Source organism: Phalaenopsis equestris, unplaced genomic scaffold (assembly GCF_001263595.1).
Source record: "Phalaenopsis equestris unplaced genomic scaffold, ASM126359v1 Scaffold000572, whole genome shotgun sequence".
Taxonomy (NCBI): domain Eukaryota; kingdom Viridiplantae; phylum Streptophyta; class Magnoliopsida; order Asparagales; family Orchidaceae; genus Phalaenopsis; species Phalaenopsis equestris.
The window spans coordinates 722,086-739,401 of NW_018165012.1; the positions used below are offsets into that span (position 1 = coordinate 722,086).

Sequence of the window (17,316 nt, forward strand, 5' to 3'; positions counted from 1 at the left end):
GGATGTCTCTCCCATAATCTATAAATAGAGCTCTGCCCCATTCATAAAAGAGGATCCAGAACTTGCGCCAGAGGAATCTCGGAGCTTGAATGAGAAGGAACTGCAGTCCAATGTTCTACACCAAAGGTTCAACAAACTACCATTTCCTGTAGCTACTGACCACCGTCGACCACTGCTCACCAGCCATCATCGAACATCATTTGTTGCTCCTTGCTTGTTATAAAAAAAAACCACTTGAGAATCACGTGTATTGCGGAATCCCGACATACATTACAGACTAATGAAGCACCCAACAGAGTAGCATGTCGTCCTAAACACTATGTAGTAACGCGCTTCGAAGCTGGTGTACTAAATTATCAGTAACTGCTCCCAACTGTAATAACTCATGGTCATTGTGCAACAAATATTATATATGGAGAAATTGTGTAGTCTTGTCCTGTCTATTGGACAAGAACTTGTACGTGTACTCATGAATTTATAGTGGGTTGTTCTGACTATGCTATACTTTGTGATTTTTTTTACTTTTCCGGTTTTTCATATAAAAATTTATGGTGTTTCTACTCATCACTTTTATTATATCAATATATTTTAAATTTTCATACAATATTAAAATGATAATTCATTATTCTATTAAACCTGACATACATCAATTATTATTATGATTCATCCTCCTGAGTGTACGGTGCACGTGACAGAGATGACTGGGTTGAAAATCTTAGCAGCAACTTTCAAAGTTTACACAAGCTAAACTACTTCATATAGAAATTTTATAAATTGATTTATATTATAACATCTAAATGGCTTGAAATAATAAGTTTATAAATGGCATTGAAATTTTATTTCGACACAATTTAAACATAAGTCAACTATATCAACATCTAAATATGATATTATTGTTAAAATCATAGTCAAGAATGACCAAAAAAAGATCATAAGGACCATTAATTATTCTAAATTCACTAAACTAACCAAGCAATATAAAATTGCATGATATGGGCAGCATTTAGGGCCCATTTGGGGCAGCATATTTGGTGCGGTGACGTTTTGAAAAAGCACCTGGCCTGTTTGGGTAAACTGCGTTTTGGCAGCTTATGAGTTTTCAAAACGCAGAAAACAGCGTTTTCACACCGCACCTATCTAGGTGAGATGACAGCTTATTGGCAACAGTCTGACTTTTCCAAAAAAAAATAAAAATTTGTAATAGCCGTCGCACCTAGCGTATTAGCAGATTATTTTTAATAAGTTTATCAGCGGATTATTCAATAAGCTACAGCTGCCCCAAACAGACCCTCAGTCACTTGAAAAGGGCTATTATCTGAATAATATTATTATCTAGCCAATACCTTCAATGCTAAAAATAGGACTAATGATGCTCCAACGAATATGTATTTAAATTATGTAACGAGTCAAGAAGACTTGTGAGTTGGCCCCAACTAAGCTAGATAAGTGGCTCACGAGCTAAAAAGCCAAGTTTAAACTAAACTAACACCAACTCAATCTGTTAGCTTGTAAGTCTGCTAGTTTAAAAATAATTATTATAAATTAAGTTCAAAAAATAATAAAATTATCTTTAAATCAATAAAAATTTTAATTAATATTTTATACTTGATATCAACTAATTTATTATTATTTATATTCTAATTGTTGATTTTATATGTCATTTTATTATAATACTGATTTGAATTAATATTATTTTCTCTCTTTCATGATCAATAAGCGGCTCTTGAGCCAGCTAAAATCGTAGAATTAAACATAAGCTCAAGTTCCAACTCGATAAATTAATCAAGCCCACGTTGACGGTGGCTCAAGCTCGACTCGATTCTCTTACACTCCTAACCAGAGCCAACTAATTGTAATAAAGAAAATAACTCTCCATAAAAGTTACTCTTTAATTCAAAAGTAATTTATACCAATAAATAAACTATCAATATTTTATCTCAGAATTATCGCCAAATAAAAGTTTTTTTGGCACCTCAAACTAATACTTGTTTTTCTTTTCTTTTTTTTTTTTTTTTGGTAGTTTTTTCATATTTTGGCATTTACATACATACCATCAATTCTCATGTATTTACATATCAAACACCCAAAACATTCATATTTGCATGTATAACATTTAAATCTTTAAGATAATATCAAAAATATTATCATCATTATCGTTTTAAAAGTGAAATACACATTTTTATGCATGTGCTTATGTATAGTGTAAATATCAAACTTTTAGCGTTGGATGTTAATACGTAGTAATTGGGTGGTATATATGTAAATTTTTAAAATTCTCAAGGGAGCTTGACCATTGTTCCACTTGAATCGGCATCAATGTTTGTGTTAAAAGACATGAGAATATTAAAGGAATTTAGGGTTTGTCTGGGGCAGCTACAGCTTATTGAATAGTCTGCTGATAAGTTAGGTACGCTGGCTATTAGAAATTTTAAATTTTTTTGGAAAATTCAGACCGCTGCCTGAAAACTGCCACCATGAAAACGCTGCTTTCAGTGTTTTCAAAATGTATAAGTTGTCAAAACGCAGTTTAACGAAACAATCCAGGTGCATTTTCAAAACGCCACCGCACCAAATAAGCTGCCCCAAACGGACCCTTAATCTCAAAAAGAATGGTTGATGAAAGTGTTAATAATAATATATACTAAGCTAAATATTATTTATAAATTTAAGCTTTTAAGTCTACAAAACGATTAATTACAACCTCTTCTCGTAGATAACTTGATTGAACTTCTGTAATTTCAGTAAAAATAAAATAAAATAAATAAATTGCTTTAAGAGTTTTTATTTTTTTTAATTTTTTTCTTTTTTATTTTATTTTCTTAAAGGTTTTGAGTTGTAAATGAACCTAATTTTAGAAGTTAGATAATGTTTTTTTATTATAAAAAAGCTCAATTAAAATATGGAAGATTTACATATATACCACTTAATTCCTACTTATTTGCATATCTAACATCTATACTTCAACGCGCGCGCGCACTACTTTCCACACATGAAAAGTGTATTTCACTCTTAAAAAATTTTAAATATTATTTATATTTTGGCATTTAATGCGAGACTTCAAATATGAATTTAGTTTTGGTTCGATCTGTAATATTCTGGTTTGAACAGGACCACGCTAATAAAAAATGCGGGCCATTGCACCTTAAAATATTCATCCGCTGGATGTAATTTCCTACAGAGTTAAAAAATAAAATGGCACTTAGGGCTGCAATTTGGCTTGTTGTTCGTGAACAGCTCGTGTTCAGTTCATTCGTTAAACCTAACGAGCAGAACACGAGCAAATTTTTAAGCTCGAAATGTAAACGAGTCAAACACGAACAACAGTTTGTTTGCTCGTGTTCGGCTCGAAATGGCTCGAAAAAAAAATTATATAATTTTTTATATAACAATATATTACATATATTATTTATATAATAATATATTATATATATTTATGTTAAGTTTAAATCATAACACCTCATGTGGCAATGTGGTTAGTGTCTTCTTTTTGTATAGATATGATATAGGTTCGAATCTCACACTTTACATCTATTTTTTCTCAATTTTAGTTTAACGAGCCAATTTCGAGCCGAACACGAGCCGAACACAAACACAAATATCTAAATCGATCCTAACACTAACACACTATTCACGAGCTGATTTCAAACACGAGCTAATTTCGAACACGAGCTATTTCAATTGAACCAAACACGAGCCAAGCCTGAGCTCGCTCAAGCTCGGCTCGTTTACAGCCCTAGTGGCACTTATCAGCCAGCTTTTGAGTAAAGTAGTTCAACCAATAAAGTTTAGATTCATTTATTTATATAATTCAATAATTTGGATTTTCATAAAAAAGTAAAATCATTTGTTTATTTATGTTTTTGAACACAATTTTTTTTTAATAAGGAATTTGGTAATAACTCATCCAATAATAACCTAATTATTTGTTTAATAAGAAATTCGCTAATAACTCATCCAATAATAACTTAAAATATTGATGCATACTAAAAAATTTGCGGCACTAATGAATTATTGTATTAGCATTGCAAGAGAATTCATCACACAACCAGACAAAAAACAACATAAGTTCTTACGTGGAAAACCAGTAAAGGGAAAAAACGTTGGGGTCTGACCCAGATGTAAGAATCTACTATAGGTAGATGATTACAAGGACCCTCTGTCTCACAAAAGAGAAAGCGTTGTTAGGTTTTCCAAGTTACAACGTCGGCTAGCGGCTTCCGGTCGATAGTGGTTAACACTGATTGCTGCTGATAGATGGTAGTCAGCATTCGACGATGGTCAGTAGTAGTTGATGACGATAGTAGTGTTCGACGATGATCGGTGATTGTCGACGGCAGTCGGTGGTGATCGAAGACTGTCGGCGGTGGTTGATGGCAGCCGACGACGATCGACGGTGATAGGGGTGGTGTTGGACTTCAACTCTTTTTCAAAGCTTTAAGTTTTCTCTCAAGCCTCCAACCCCCTCTTATGAGAGGAGTGAGTCTCTATTTATAGTATTCTGAGTGCAATGAATGCAAGAATATGAAGCACTTTGATCGGATGGTCTGGAGGGCTTCCTTCGATCAGATGGCGTTTGATGGACATTTGAGTGCCTGAACGATGTCAGAATTGAGAAATCTTGAGCTCGTTGGATTTGTCTTATTGAGACACTCAATTCGATTATAGGCTTGCTAGATTAGTCATTTGTTTAACCTCCTATATATGTTTGTAAAACTTTCAAGAGTTGTTTAATGACTTGATCTGAGCTTGATTTTACTCGGATTGGACTAATATTATAACATTGAGTTCTTCTTGTCGAACTATAAATTTACTGAAGTGAGAGTTCTGAATGAGTTTTTATCAAAATTTGAATAATTCATGCTTAAAAAATCGCCTCGAGATATGTCATGCCTCGCGCGCGCGCGCGCGCGCGCACACACACACACACATACAGACATACATACATACATATATATGTATGTATGTACACACATATATAATTTTTTAAGTATTCAATTCCAAATAAAAGATTATATAGAAATAGCACATAACAAGAGGCATCACAATCTATCAACATCATTCATCAAAGTTGATAAACAGTCAATTCTTCATAAAAGATGATTCATCACCATCTTATTCTTAGATTATAAATCAATAAAAAAAAATTGGGACTCCCATATAAAGGGTGTATAATCAAATCATGGGGTCGAGTTTGGGACCAACCAAAATTTAACCCAACTCAAATAAGCATAACTCAAACCCACATTCCATTCCGCCTACAACACTAACTGACGCAAACCCGAATAGCACGTTTAACATTTTTATAAACAAAAATAAATAAATAATAACATAATCAAGATGCAATAATACATAATGAGAAATATCTTAGATAAATGTAAATTAATAGAAATGGATCAAATATAAAAAAACTAAAGCCCTAAGCATGTATAACAAACAATTCTTAGAACACACACATACAGATGTAGGGTCATTTATGTAAGAATCCTTGTTACAGTTTCCTTCTTGATATCATAATCATTTAAGATAAGTAGCAAAGCATCTCTACCTATAACCCACCACTACAACTTCCAAAGTATATATTTTTGCAAGAATCTACTTTTCTCAAGGTTGTCATGCAATTTCTAGAACATATGCTCTCCTCATCCTCCTATAACATTCCACCAGCATCTGATTCTGATTAAAAGTTCAATCTTTACATGTACACACGCAGGAACAGAAAACCAACAACAGGCCATGATGCTTCAGATTGCAGCAATGGTGGCCATTACAGTGCTCCTCCTGACCGGTGCGGTGATAGACACGGCAGCAGAAATGCCCGAAGCAAGTTCGTTGTGCGTAAGCAAGTGCGGCACATGCCCAGTGATTTGCTCGCCTCCGCCGTCACCACCGAAACCATCAAGCGGTGCTATCCTAACCCCGCCGGCAGAGAAGCCGCCTCCGTCACCAACTTCATCGTTTTCTTCTTCACCGGCCAGCGGGGAGGATCAAGGCAGCCTCTCGTACCCCTACTATTATTTCTATACAGCGGATGCGGCCAGGGCTCAGGGCTTGTTTCATGGCATAATGGGGTTGTTTCTTTTGCTAGTGTTGTCATTCTGGATGTTGTAAAGTTTCTTCATTTGAGATTTGTCAGAACAAATGAAGGGTTGTGTTGAGATGTTTTCATGTCAGATGTTGCAAATGGTATACTGATAAGATTTGGTATGGGAATCATAAATATTTTGATACAGATTTCTAAAATATAACCGTTATAGTGCTCACAAAGCATAGTTCATAGGTCAGGCTCCCTCTGGCACATCTTTTTGCTGATTGTTCAAGTAAAGCCCAAGCTTTTATATTAGTAGCACAATTGTTTTTTACCAAATAACCAAGCTCTTACAGCACTTTATGCAGTAATTTAATATGATTTTATCAAATATTTAACTTCGTTACTGGACAGTGCGACACAGCAAAAGTGTACAATGTCAAACTGAAACATATTCTCTCCCTAGCTCATTTAGATGTCAATACTTGAAAGCTAAACCGCATTAATAAAAAAAAATGTCATTAGAACAAAGCTGGCCTTGTCAGAGCAGAACAATGAAATAGCTTACAAAATTAATGACTGAAGATTCAATGGAAAGCATTATGTATTTGCAGGGCACTAACATTGTCTGAAAAACCAGAAACAACCTAAGAAAATAAAATAAAATAAAATTTACAGACGTAGCACACAATTCTTATGTGTTTACATATCTCACACCTAAACTTTCAAATTTACATATAAAGTGTTTTTATTGCTTTAAACCTATGTATGAAAAGGTGTATTACACTTTTAAAAGTTGCACATGCTATTTTTGATGTGATATTAAGGATTTCAGGGCTATTTGTGTAAATATGAAAGTATAAGTGTGAGATATGTAAATACATAAGAATTTTATGCTATGAATTTAAATGCCCCTAGAATAAAAGTATGGAACCAAAAACACGTTAAGGTTAGGCAAGGGTACATAATTCTAGGCTAGAGAATATAAGCAGCTTTTCTTACCAGGGATATAAAATGTGCTAAAGCACAGTAAGATTATTTCATCGGATATAGCCTGTCTTTACTTGTCCTTGAAAATTTTGTGTTTATAAGACTGCAAGATAGAAATTCACTGATAGTCAGTCTGATAGAGTTTCAATGGAGGATTGCAAATAAATCCATATTAAGAAAATTAAATGCGCCACAATAACCTGACAGAGAAACAAATAAAACAAAAAAAAATTTATTTGCATCAGCTTTTATGATCAAAAGACACACGTACCAACATTAATACAAAAAATTATTCAAATATGTAACCTTATATGAAAAAATCCTATCAATTTACATTGAAGAAAGATGTTATCACATAGCTTATGATTTAAAAATTTTACATTATTTGACACAATGCACAGCTTGAATACACCACAATCTTTAATGCTGGTCATAAGTAACCTTTTAAAGGGCTAATAATGGTTTAGCAATGTTGATTAAACCAAAAGCACTCAGCCAAATTTCAGGCTCAAATGTTCGAGCTTCCACCCTTATTTGCACCTTGCAGCTGTTCCATGGGAGAGCTTGTGATGCTACCAATGGACCCATGAGTTTGTGAGCTCAATTGCGGGCTAGCAGGAGGTGCAGCTCCCAAGCTCCCACTATTAATCTGCTGAAGAGCACCGGAGTTGTATTGTTGGGGACTCATTGGAGTCTGCTGACCCATCTGTTGGGGACTTATCTGTTGTTGTTGTTGTTGTTGTTGTTGTTGCATAACCAAAGGAGAAGGAGAACCTGCCACCGATGGGGAAGTAACCTGAACTTGTTGAAGTGGAGAGCTTATCTGCTGCTGCTGTATTTGTGGAGAGTGTTGTTGAATCTGCTGTTGTTGCAGCTGCGGCTGCTGCTGTTGTTGCAATCGATGTTGTTGTAGCTGCAAATGTTGCTGCTGGTTCAGGTAGAAGTTGGGACCAGAAACCTTGGGAGGTCCCATGGATGCCATGGGGGCGTTGGACTGCAAAGTGTTCATGCTGGTACGGTTCAGTGCATTACTTAGCATGGACAAACTAGCTGATGTGGGAAGCATCTGATTGTTGTTCCCGGTAATGTTAGAAATGCCAGTTTGGGGGCCATACATGGCCCTGTTAGACATTCTCAATTTCGTCATCATGGCTGCGGCTTGTGCGGGAGACAAGGAATTCGGGCGGATGTTGGTGCCAAAATTGGATGCTGAAGTTGGAAGCATCTGGTTGGGGTTGACATTACCCAAGCCAGGCAAGGCACCCATTGGAGAGGAAAGACCACGCACAGCCCCCATGCCGATGACATTAGTTAGACCCGAAATTCCAACCATATTATTGCCCATATTCCCCATTCCCATTGCAGCCCCAAGTCCCATCATCATTTTCCTAGGGATTTGAGTTTGTTGTTGTTGTTGTTGTTGCTGCTGTTGTTGTTGAATTTGGAGCTGGATGTGTGCAGGCTTATTGTTCGTGATAGGAGTAGAACCCATTTGAATGTTTGAGTTCTGCCCAATTAAATGGGAGAGAGGATTGTTTGAGAGAACTGGAGAAGATCTCTGGATATGAGGGAGACTAAGCTGCTGCTGCTGTTGCTGCACGTGGGACTGTGGATTTTGCAGCTGCTGAAGCTGCTGCTGTTGTTGTTGCTGAAGTTGCTCAAGCTGTTGGTTTCTGGCAGGGATTCCTGGACCTGACAAATAGCCATTAGAAATGCTTGAGGTTTGGGAGCTACCTCCAGAAATCAGCATTCCAGCATTGCTGGGAATGGTATGTGCGTTAATGGGAGCCATTCCACCATTATTAGGAACTGTGGCGGCAGGCAAAAGAGCAGTAACCAAATCTGCATGTTTTCCCCCAGATAGAGCATTCTCAGTTGACATTCCTGGAGCTATAGATTGACCTCCTGATGCAAAAACCATGCGAACTGGAGGAGTTCGAGCTAGAAATAATTGATCTTCAGTTTTATGATGCCCGTCACGCTCCATCTGCAAGACAAAAAGCCAAATTGAGTATGATACTAAAATTTCAATAAAAAAATAGAACCTAATAACAGAAGTTTACTGCAGAGGTACTCACAAGTGCAATAAACTGTGTGGCAAGAACATCGGCGCAGTGCTGGATACATAAACGAAAGCAAGATTTAGATCAAACAAATTGGCAGGCAATATACCAGAGATAGGTGATTGACTAAGATGTGGATTCTCACAGTGGTGCGCAATGTCTGCCAGCAATCTACAGAACTAGGAATATCAGAATCATCTGCGTCCCCATATTGCATTGCCACAGTGCCATCAAAGGGTTTTTCACACATCATCAATCGGCTTGCACTCCTTCCAGGAACAGCTTTAAGGAAAAAAAAATATTATTATTATTGAAGGAAATGGCCTGTAGTTAACGTTGATTAGGAATCATGGTTGCCTCAACGAAAGAAATACTAACCTTGATAGACACGATCAGAGCGGATGAAAGTTATTAATCTTGTCTTACAATTATTGATGTTACCACCTCGAATGGATCTTGAAAGAGAATCTGCTGGATCAGTGAAATCCTCAGAGTTCGATGAATTTGATAGAGCGAGTGCTACTTGCTTATCTGAAAATGATCGAGTCTTCCTTGCAGGAAAATTTTCGACCTTGTTCTTTCTGGCATTTAATATGAACCTGAATATAAGAAATGTCTGGTTAATGGACATTTGGTTGAAGAGATATTTTCCCGTTAAGTCAAATGACCCTTTATTAATTGGAGCTATTCCATCTGGCATAAAATTCATGAAGTCAAGATGGCAGTAATATTAAAATTGCAGAATTGGTTAGCATATAAAAGGTGATGGATATTCATAAGCAAGCATAAATTATCTTCCAGTGATAGAAACCACATTGGGGACGGGGCTCAGAAATTAAATGGATGAATGCAATAACACATGAAATATTTTCTAATTTGCGTAATATGCAATGCGGCATGAAATATTAATGTTTTATACATAAATGATACAGCATGTTGGGTCATCGTAATTGGACTCGATCTAATTAACATATGGGCCTCCACCATTTGGATCATCCCACACATCTTCATAGCTTTCCTAACTAAAAGAGAACATAAAGAAAGAAAAATTACATAATAACATCAGCTGCATACAGACAGATTTTCTAAAGCACTACACACTAAGCCACTAGGTAAGTAGAGGTCAACTAAGACTACAAAAGAAAGGCTATTAATAAATCTAGGCTGAACTGAAACAAATCGAGGCAAACTACTAAGCATCAAAGGTCAACTAGGATAGACTAACGTCAAAGGTACAGAGGTTTCACCAGGCATCTACTGGCTACAGTAAACTAATAATCCCCTAGGCTTAACTCGGTCAACAATAAATTCAAGATCATACAAAGGATACTTAAAAGTAGCTAAAGTGGTAAGGTGAACCCAGTCAAACCAAGATCCCAATTGAGATAAAACAAAGTAAGCTATGGTAAATCACAAAACCACCTAAAATGGCTAGGATTGGTCAAATACTAGGTTCATTATGCCACAAGGTTGCCTAGATCCATTTGGTCAAAATAAATCAAAAACCTCACGTAGAGTAGGGTTAACTAGACCAAATCGGGTTAAATGCAATAAACATGAAATAATTCTAATTCGCCTAATTTCCCACCTTTCCTCCTCTCAAAAATTCCTCTCTTTAGTTCTCTCACAACTATGAGGAGAAACAAACAAATTTAAAGGGAAAGAAGAACAAGAAGAAAATTTACATCTTATTGAAGAGCCATATATTTATAAAAATTATTATACATGATATTTACGTTGGTAGAAACTACACCATACAATAAAAAAATATTAACCACAAACAACAGGGAAAAAAAAATTTGAATCTCAGGAAAAAAAAAATGTTGCGCAGGCAGATCCACCTTGGATTATACCTCCCTCTCTCTGAATTTCATACACCATGTTGGTGTTAACATTAATCATAACATACAAACAAACATCGCTATCTTTAGATGTGTTCCAAAATATAACCAAAGATTATATAAAATATAGGGAAATTTACATGCATTCCACACAATCTCTATATATATCCAAAACCTAAAGTTTGATCTTTTACATGTATAACACTATTATGCTATAAACATATGCATAAAAATGTGCATTTCATTTTTAAACACTAGGTAATAGTGGTATTTTTATGAAATATTAAATATTTGAGTGCTATACATGTAAATATGAAAGTTTAGGTATTAGATACATAGATACATAAGAATTGTGTAGTATGTATCTAAAAGCCCCTAAAATATAATGAGGTTGGATGTGAGTTCTGAGCCAATTTGGATAATTGTCTCAATTTTGCGCCCTTAAATAATCAGATTGAAAGTAAAATGAAATCATACAAACTAAATTGAAAATTTCACAATTACTTCTCTAACCGTAAGGGGAAAGAACTTTATTTCTTATTCCTCCATGGAAAACATGTCACTGTACATTCAAAAATGATTTTCCTCCAACAATAGCAAAGCTCAAATTCAAGTGGGTCTTAGGGGCCTAACAGATTGAGCCCACTAACCATGCATTTAAAGGTTTGGTTCTGACCAAACCAATGGTTCGGTTCTGACCAGGCCAACGGTCTAGTTCTAACCAGGCCAATCGTACTCATTAGCCGTACTTTTGAAGGTGACAAACTACAGAACTTTTTGCCGCCCAGAAAAACTAATAAGTACCTCTAAAGCTTGTCAGCAAACATGTGAGTTTCTTCGACCAGGCTCAACAGCACTAAAGCCTTCAGGCGAGCTTCTCCAGGCGAGCTCACAATTTATGAGTTTTTTATTGAGCTTCGCATGTACCAATAGAATCCTCTTATCGAGCTCATCAATAGCTAGGTTGTTGAATCATTGAGCTCGATAGACAGTTATTTCAGATAGAAGAAAGAGAACTTTATTCCATTATCATGTATGTATCCATTTATTGGCCTCCAAACATCAATGCCAAGGATCTTATCAACGACGATTATACTTGAGATTCATACAATACATCATATAATGTAGCCTTTTTGTTATTGTTTAGACCCCTGCGCGGGCACATGGGCTCTACAATGTATGAATAGGAGGCAAAGGGGAAGAAACAAGTACTCTTGGACTCTCTCTCTCTCCCCCCAATGAAAATCTCTCTCCCTTACCATTTTTTCTTTCTTTTTTACTTACCAAAGTTGAAGGAGAGTGACTCTCTAAAAATTCCTCAGCTCCTTTATGTCTCTTTCACAAGATCTCTCCCTGATCATATAGCTTCACGGATTATACTGGATTATAAATCCTAAAGCGATTCAAAATTCTTAAAGATGCGGTGAGCATGGAACTCATGCCCAAATCCAGCAATGAGATCTTTCAGTCGAAGGAAAACAAAGAAAAAATATGAATTGCATTAAATAAATCATGCCACATGAAATGAATAAGCTCAGAGAACATATGCATAAAATGATTAAAGGCAGGAAGAGTAAAAAAACTCATTCGAGAAGCCATTCCAAAAGGCGTACGGGATCATCAGGATCGTTGGCGCGAAGACGAGGACCGCAAAGACACCAACCACCAAGAGAAGAGCTACCACAAACCATAGCAAGGAGAGCTCTGGCTCTGACGCTAGAAGAAGAAGATGAACCACATATCCCTGGAGAAGAGACTCTAGAAAACTCGAATGATAAGGAGAGGAGGAGGAGAAGAAGGAGAACATTATTAGAGAATGCATTATCTAGATAAATTAATGAAGTGGAACCCTCAGGAAGTTCAAAATCCCTTCCTGGATTCTTACGATGGGGGGAATGATCTTGCTAATCATTTAGTTTATTTTGAATTGGCAGTTTGTGTGTTATAAATAAATGACGCCCTTAAGTGTCATTAATTCTTACAACGCTCCAGGAACCGACTCTATGTTGGTTCAACAACTTGTCAATAGGAGTCATCACCCCCTTTAATATGTTCAAGCGAATGTCGTGGATCAATTCGCCGTCGCTCAGAAGTTACAAAAAAACTATAAAGCTTTACTGAAGATCTGACAAGCTCTATCTGAAAGGTTGAGGAGCTTCATCATTAGATTCTAGCGTGAGATGCTTAACATTAGAGATCTTGAGCCTTCCATCACCCAAGAAGCACTTGCTCAGGTTCTACGTGAAGGCCCTTCTTGATAGACACTTGCCTCACAAAAGCCAAAAACTTTGGTTGAACTTTTGAAGTTGGCCAACAACCATATTTCAACCGCAGAATATAACTATTTGTCAAATCCCTCTTACACTGGAGAAACAGAGGACGGATTCCAAAAAATACACTTTTGTGAATACCGAAGGTCCCGACACCCTCGATAGCAATAGCAACTAGAGCAGCTCAATCAAAGGTTTGTTGCAACGCTAGAAATCACTCCCTTGCAAGTGTTGATGGTTGAGATATAGAGGTCATCTAAAACAAAGAATTCTTTAAAAGACCTCTGTCGATGAAAATCGAGAGTTTGCAGTGCAATCTCAACAAGTAGTGTGCTTATAATCATAATCACAGGCATAATATTAAAGAATGCCATCATCTTCGAAACTTGATCAAAGAGGGAAAGTTAAAAAAATTCTGTTTGCCAGAGACCAACACTCAGAGGCAAGGAAAGGTGCGTATCGAGATTGCTTCGAACAGACCAGCCCTTGCCATAACCATGCACATCATCAAAGTCGCACCTGCAATTTTTGTGGGGATGAACCCGAACCCGCGCAACGTTTAATTTTGATGTGATTGAAAGGAAGAGACATCCATTCCACCCACTTGGCTAAAGCCACCACTCCAACTCATCAACCGAACATATTCACGGGAGCTGACTTACACGGCGGCAGAAATCCTTTCAACGATGATATTGTGGTAATCGTGGTGATATGTAATCACCAAATTGGGAGGGAGCATTTTGATTGACACTAAGACTTTTCTCAACATCCTCTTTGAAATTCAATAAGATGAATATGACAAATGCTCAATTAACTCCTACTTCTGGACCTCTGTGAGGATTCTATGACTAGAGGAAAGAAACTTATGGAATCAACTCCCTGCAGGCAACTTGGGGGAAGAAGATAAGCAATATACATCCATGATAGACTTCATAGTAGTGGACGACCCAACTACCTACACTGACATCTTTTGTAGGCCAGTGCTTAGAGTAGAGACTTCCACCTATCATGTAGTCGTCAAATTCCCAATAAGAGAATAAATCATCGTTGTTCGAGAGCATCTGGTTCAATCTCGACTATGCTACATGCGAGCAGTATGGAACGTATAAGAGAACCTCCTCGAGCTTGATGATCAGGAACCAACATGAAAACTGTTGAGACCACCGAGCGAATACATATTTCTGAAGGCAAGTGCGAGCGAACATTTATCTCTGAAGGCAAGTGCGAGCAAACAATGCAAATCAACTCTAGCATAGTTGCAAGCATAAAGAGCAGTCGATGTCAAGCTTGAGGAATCATTGCAGCGTGTTCGCCTTGATTCCGAACGAGATGTCAAGAGTTGATATCAATGTTAATTGTCATAAGCTCGACATCAATACCAGCACTAGACCCATCAAGAAGAAAATGTGAGTCGTAGATACAACCTTGGTCGAACCTATCTGGTAGGATGTTCGGCTCATAATCATCTGCAAAGTCCAATATCCAAACTAGTTGGCAAATGTAGCGATAGTTAGCAAGACAAATAACAAATAGAGGATATGTGTAGATTTCACCAACTTAAATTAAGCTTGCCCGAAAGACAGTCATCCACTACAGCAAATTAATGTGTTTGAGTACTAAGCTGAGAGTCACTCAATCATGAGTTTTCTGGATGCCTTCTCGTCATACCGCTACATCAAAATGCATCACACAGGCGCCGAGAAGACCGCTTATGTAACTAAATAAGAGGCTTTTTGTTATAATGTAATGCATTTTGGCTTGAAAAATGCTAGGGCGGCCTACCAGCAACTTATGGATGTTATATTCAAAAATCAAAAAGGAAAAAGCGTTGATATGTATATTGATAACATTCTCATTAAAAAAAAATCACTCGAAGAACATAAGAACTAAAAGTAACTTTTAACACTTTGAGCAGGTTCAACCTTAAGCTCAATCCTCTCAAATGTATTTTTAGTATAAGTTAAGGAAGCTCCTAAGGTACCTACTCGCACCCTAAGGAATAAGAGCAAATCTTAAAAAATTTCAAGCTATCATGAATGTCTCCACCCATGAATATCAAAGAATTGCAAACTATAAATGGTCACATGGCAGACCCGAACAAATTTCTCTCAAAATATGGTGACCGGGGGTCCTCTTTCTTCAAAATCATCATGAAAATCCACACAATTTACTTGGAAATGAGAATTAGACATAGTTTTCAAACATTCACACAAAGATGTGAACAATGCCAGGTCCTCTCCCATGTGATTGCAACCCTCTCACAAGCTTCAATCAATAACAAGCCCTTTGCTTTTCGTGTTGTGGGAATGGATCTTTTCGATCCCTTACCTCCGAGCAAAGGCCAACAAAAATTTATTCTTGTGATGATTGACTACTTTTTTACATGGATTGAAGCTAAGCCACTGAGCAAAATCAATAACAAGTAGTTTGTAATTTCATATGGACTGATATTGTATGTCGATACAAACTACCCATTATGGTCATCACTGATAATGAAACTAAATTTGCTGATAAAAAGGTTAAGAGCTTTTGCAGTGAGCAAGGAATACAGCACAAGTACACTTCAGTATATCATTCAAAAATCAATGGTCAAATAGTAGTTGTCAACAAACTCATCCAAAATCTGTCAAAGAAAAAGAAAAAAGCAACAAAAGGACAACGAATTAAAACATTACCATCTATATTATGGGTGTTATGCACCACACCCTCCACTTATACTAAGCAAACCCCCTTCATTTTGTCATATGGAACCGAAGTCATACTTCCAATGGAGTACAACGTACATACTCAACGAGTCCTAATTTGAACTTCGAGAAACAAGTTAAATGAGTGGAGAGGGCTCAACAAAGATAGCCTGCGCAACTCGCTGGACCTTTTTGAGGAACTTTGAGAACAATCCGCAATATGACAAGAGGAATTCAAAAGAATGACCTCAAAATATGACAACTCGCGAGTCAACAAACGAAAATTCAAAGCAGGCGACCTGGTCTTAAAAAAAAATTTGATGTCGTAGCTCGCAATCAAGCACTTAGAAACTTGATGTTTTAAGGGTTGGACCTTACATCATAAAAGAGCAAGCTGGCCTTGACGTGTACAAGCTAATTACACATCTCAACAAGTCTCCCGGACAGGGCTTAGGGATGACCTGAAAATATTCTATCACTAAAGAAAGTGGCGATGCATCCATAATCGTGTAAATAAAAAATTAGTGTACACCAAAAAAAGAAAGAAAGCAAAGTATTCTAATAATCTACCTGCTTTAACTCACCTAATAGTGTGTACATAGTTAAAAATAATATACTTTTAAAGAAAGGATCTCCTTAAGAAATAAAGTCTAAGTTATTGTAGTCAAAAAGATCAGAAGTTTTGTCAAGGAATAATTAGCTACCCTCTCTAGAATGTTAGAGAACCCAAGGCAGTAGAAAAAATCATGTAGGAGTAGTTTTCGAGCAGACCTGCAGGACAATCAAAAATCACTCGAGCAGAAAACCTCAAGTAGCATTTTCTCTTTTAGAAAATAGCAACTTATGACGGTCTTAGAAAGTATATCGACTACTTATAACCATAATATTCGGCAAAATTAAATACTTATTTATCCTTTTTCACACCTCGTACTGCGAAGGCAAGCACTGGTCAAAGAGACAAACTAGTTCCCACATATTTAGCACAAAAAATTAGTCTCGGTAACTCGCCCAAAGTCTAAACTTGGGGAACTCGCTTAGAGGTCAAGATAAAGAAATCACAAAAATAACAAATAAGATACAATATGTAAATTGAAATGCAAAAGAAACAACCGAAAAAATTCAAAATTTTATACATATATAGAAAAATAAATTACAGTAAATACAACTCGACTTGAGGTTACACATTACAGATTATCATACATAAAAGATAAAAAATATAATGAATGCACTCATTGTCTTTTTTGGGAAATAAAAAACCCCACCTTCTCAACCTTCTGTGACATTGGACGTCCTCATGATAGTGGTGTTCAGGCTTGTCCAACCAAAGAGCTATCACGAGGCTCCCCCGATTACCAGTCGGAAGACCATACGAAAGCCAAAATGATTCTGTCGAACACTCTTCTCCTCGATTATCTCCATTGCTGCAAAGCTAAATAACAAACA

The 17,316-nt window shown here is 36.6% G+C and overlaps 2 protein-coding genes across 2 annotated transcripts in view; one reads left to right on the forward strand and one right to left on the reverse strand.

Annotated features, from left to right (window-relative positions):
- Positions 1 to 5,458: 5,458 nt before the first annotated feature.
- On the forward strand, positions 5,459 to 6,308 carry LOC110029409. Its single transcript, XM_020731688.1, has one exon. It carries the CDS (start codon positions 5,734 to 5,736, stop codon positions 6,106 to 6,108), a length of 375 nt encoding a protein of 124 aa, XP_020587347.1. The 5' UTR covers positions 5,459 to 5,733; the 3' UTR covers positions 6,109 to 6,308.
- A 964-nt stretch (positions 6,309 to 7,272) lies between these two features.
- Positions 7,273 to 17,316, reverse strand: part of LOC110029410 — a 62,695-nt gene continuing 52,651 nt past the window's right edge. Inside the window, exons 9-12 of the mRNA XM_020731690.1 lie at positions 9,457 to 9,677; positions 9,224 to 9,360; positions 9,094 to 9,132; positions 7,273 to 9,002 (exon numbers count right to left, since the gene is read on the reverse strand). Of these exons, the coding sequence (XP_020587349.1) occupies positions 7,524 to 9,002; positions 9,094 to 9,132; positions 9,224 to 9,360; positions 9,457 to 9,677 (1,876 nt within the window). The 3' untranslated portion in view covers positions 7,273 to 7,523. The remainder of the gene's footprint in view (positions 9,003 to 9,093; positions 9,133 to 9,223; positions 9,361 to 9,456; positions 9,678 to 17,316) is intronic.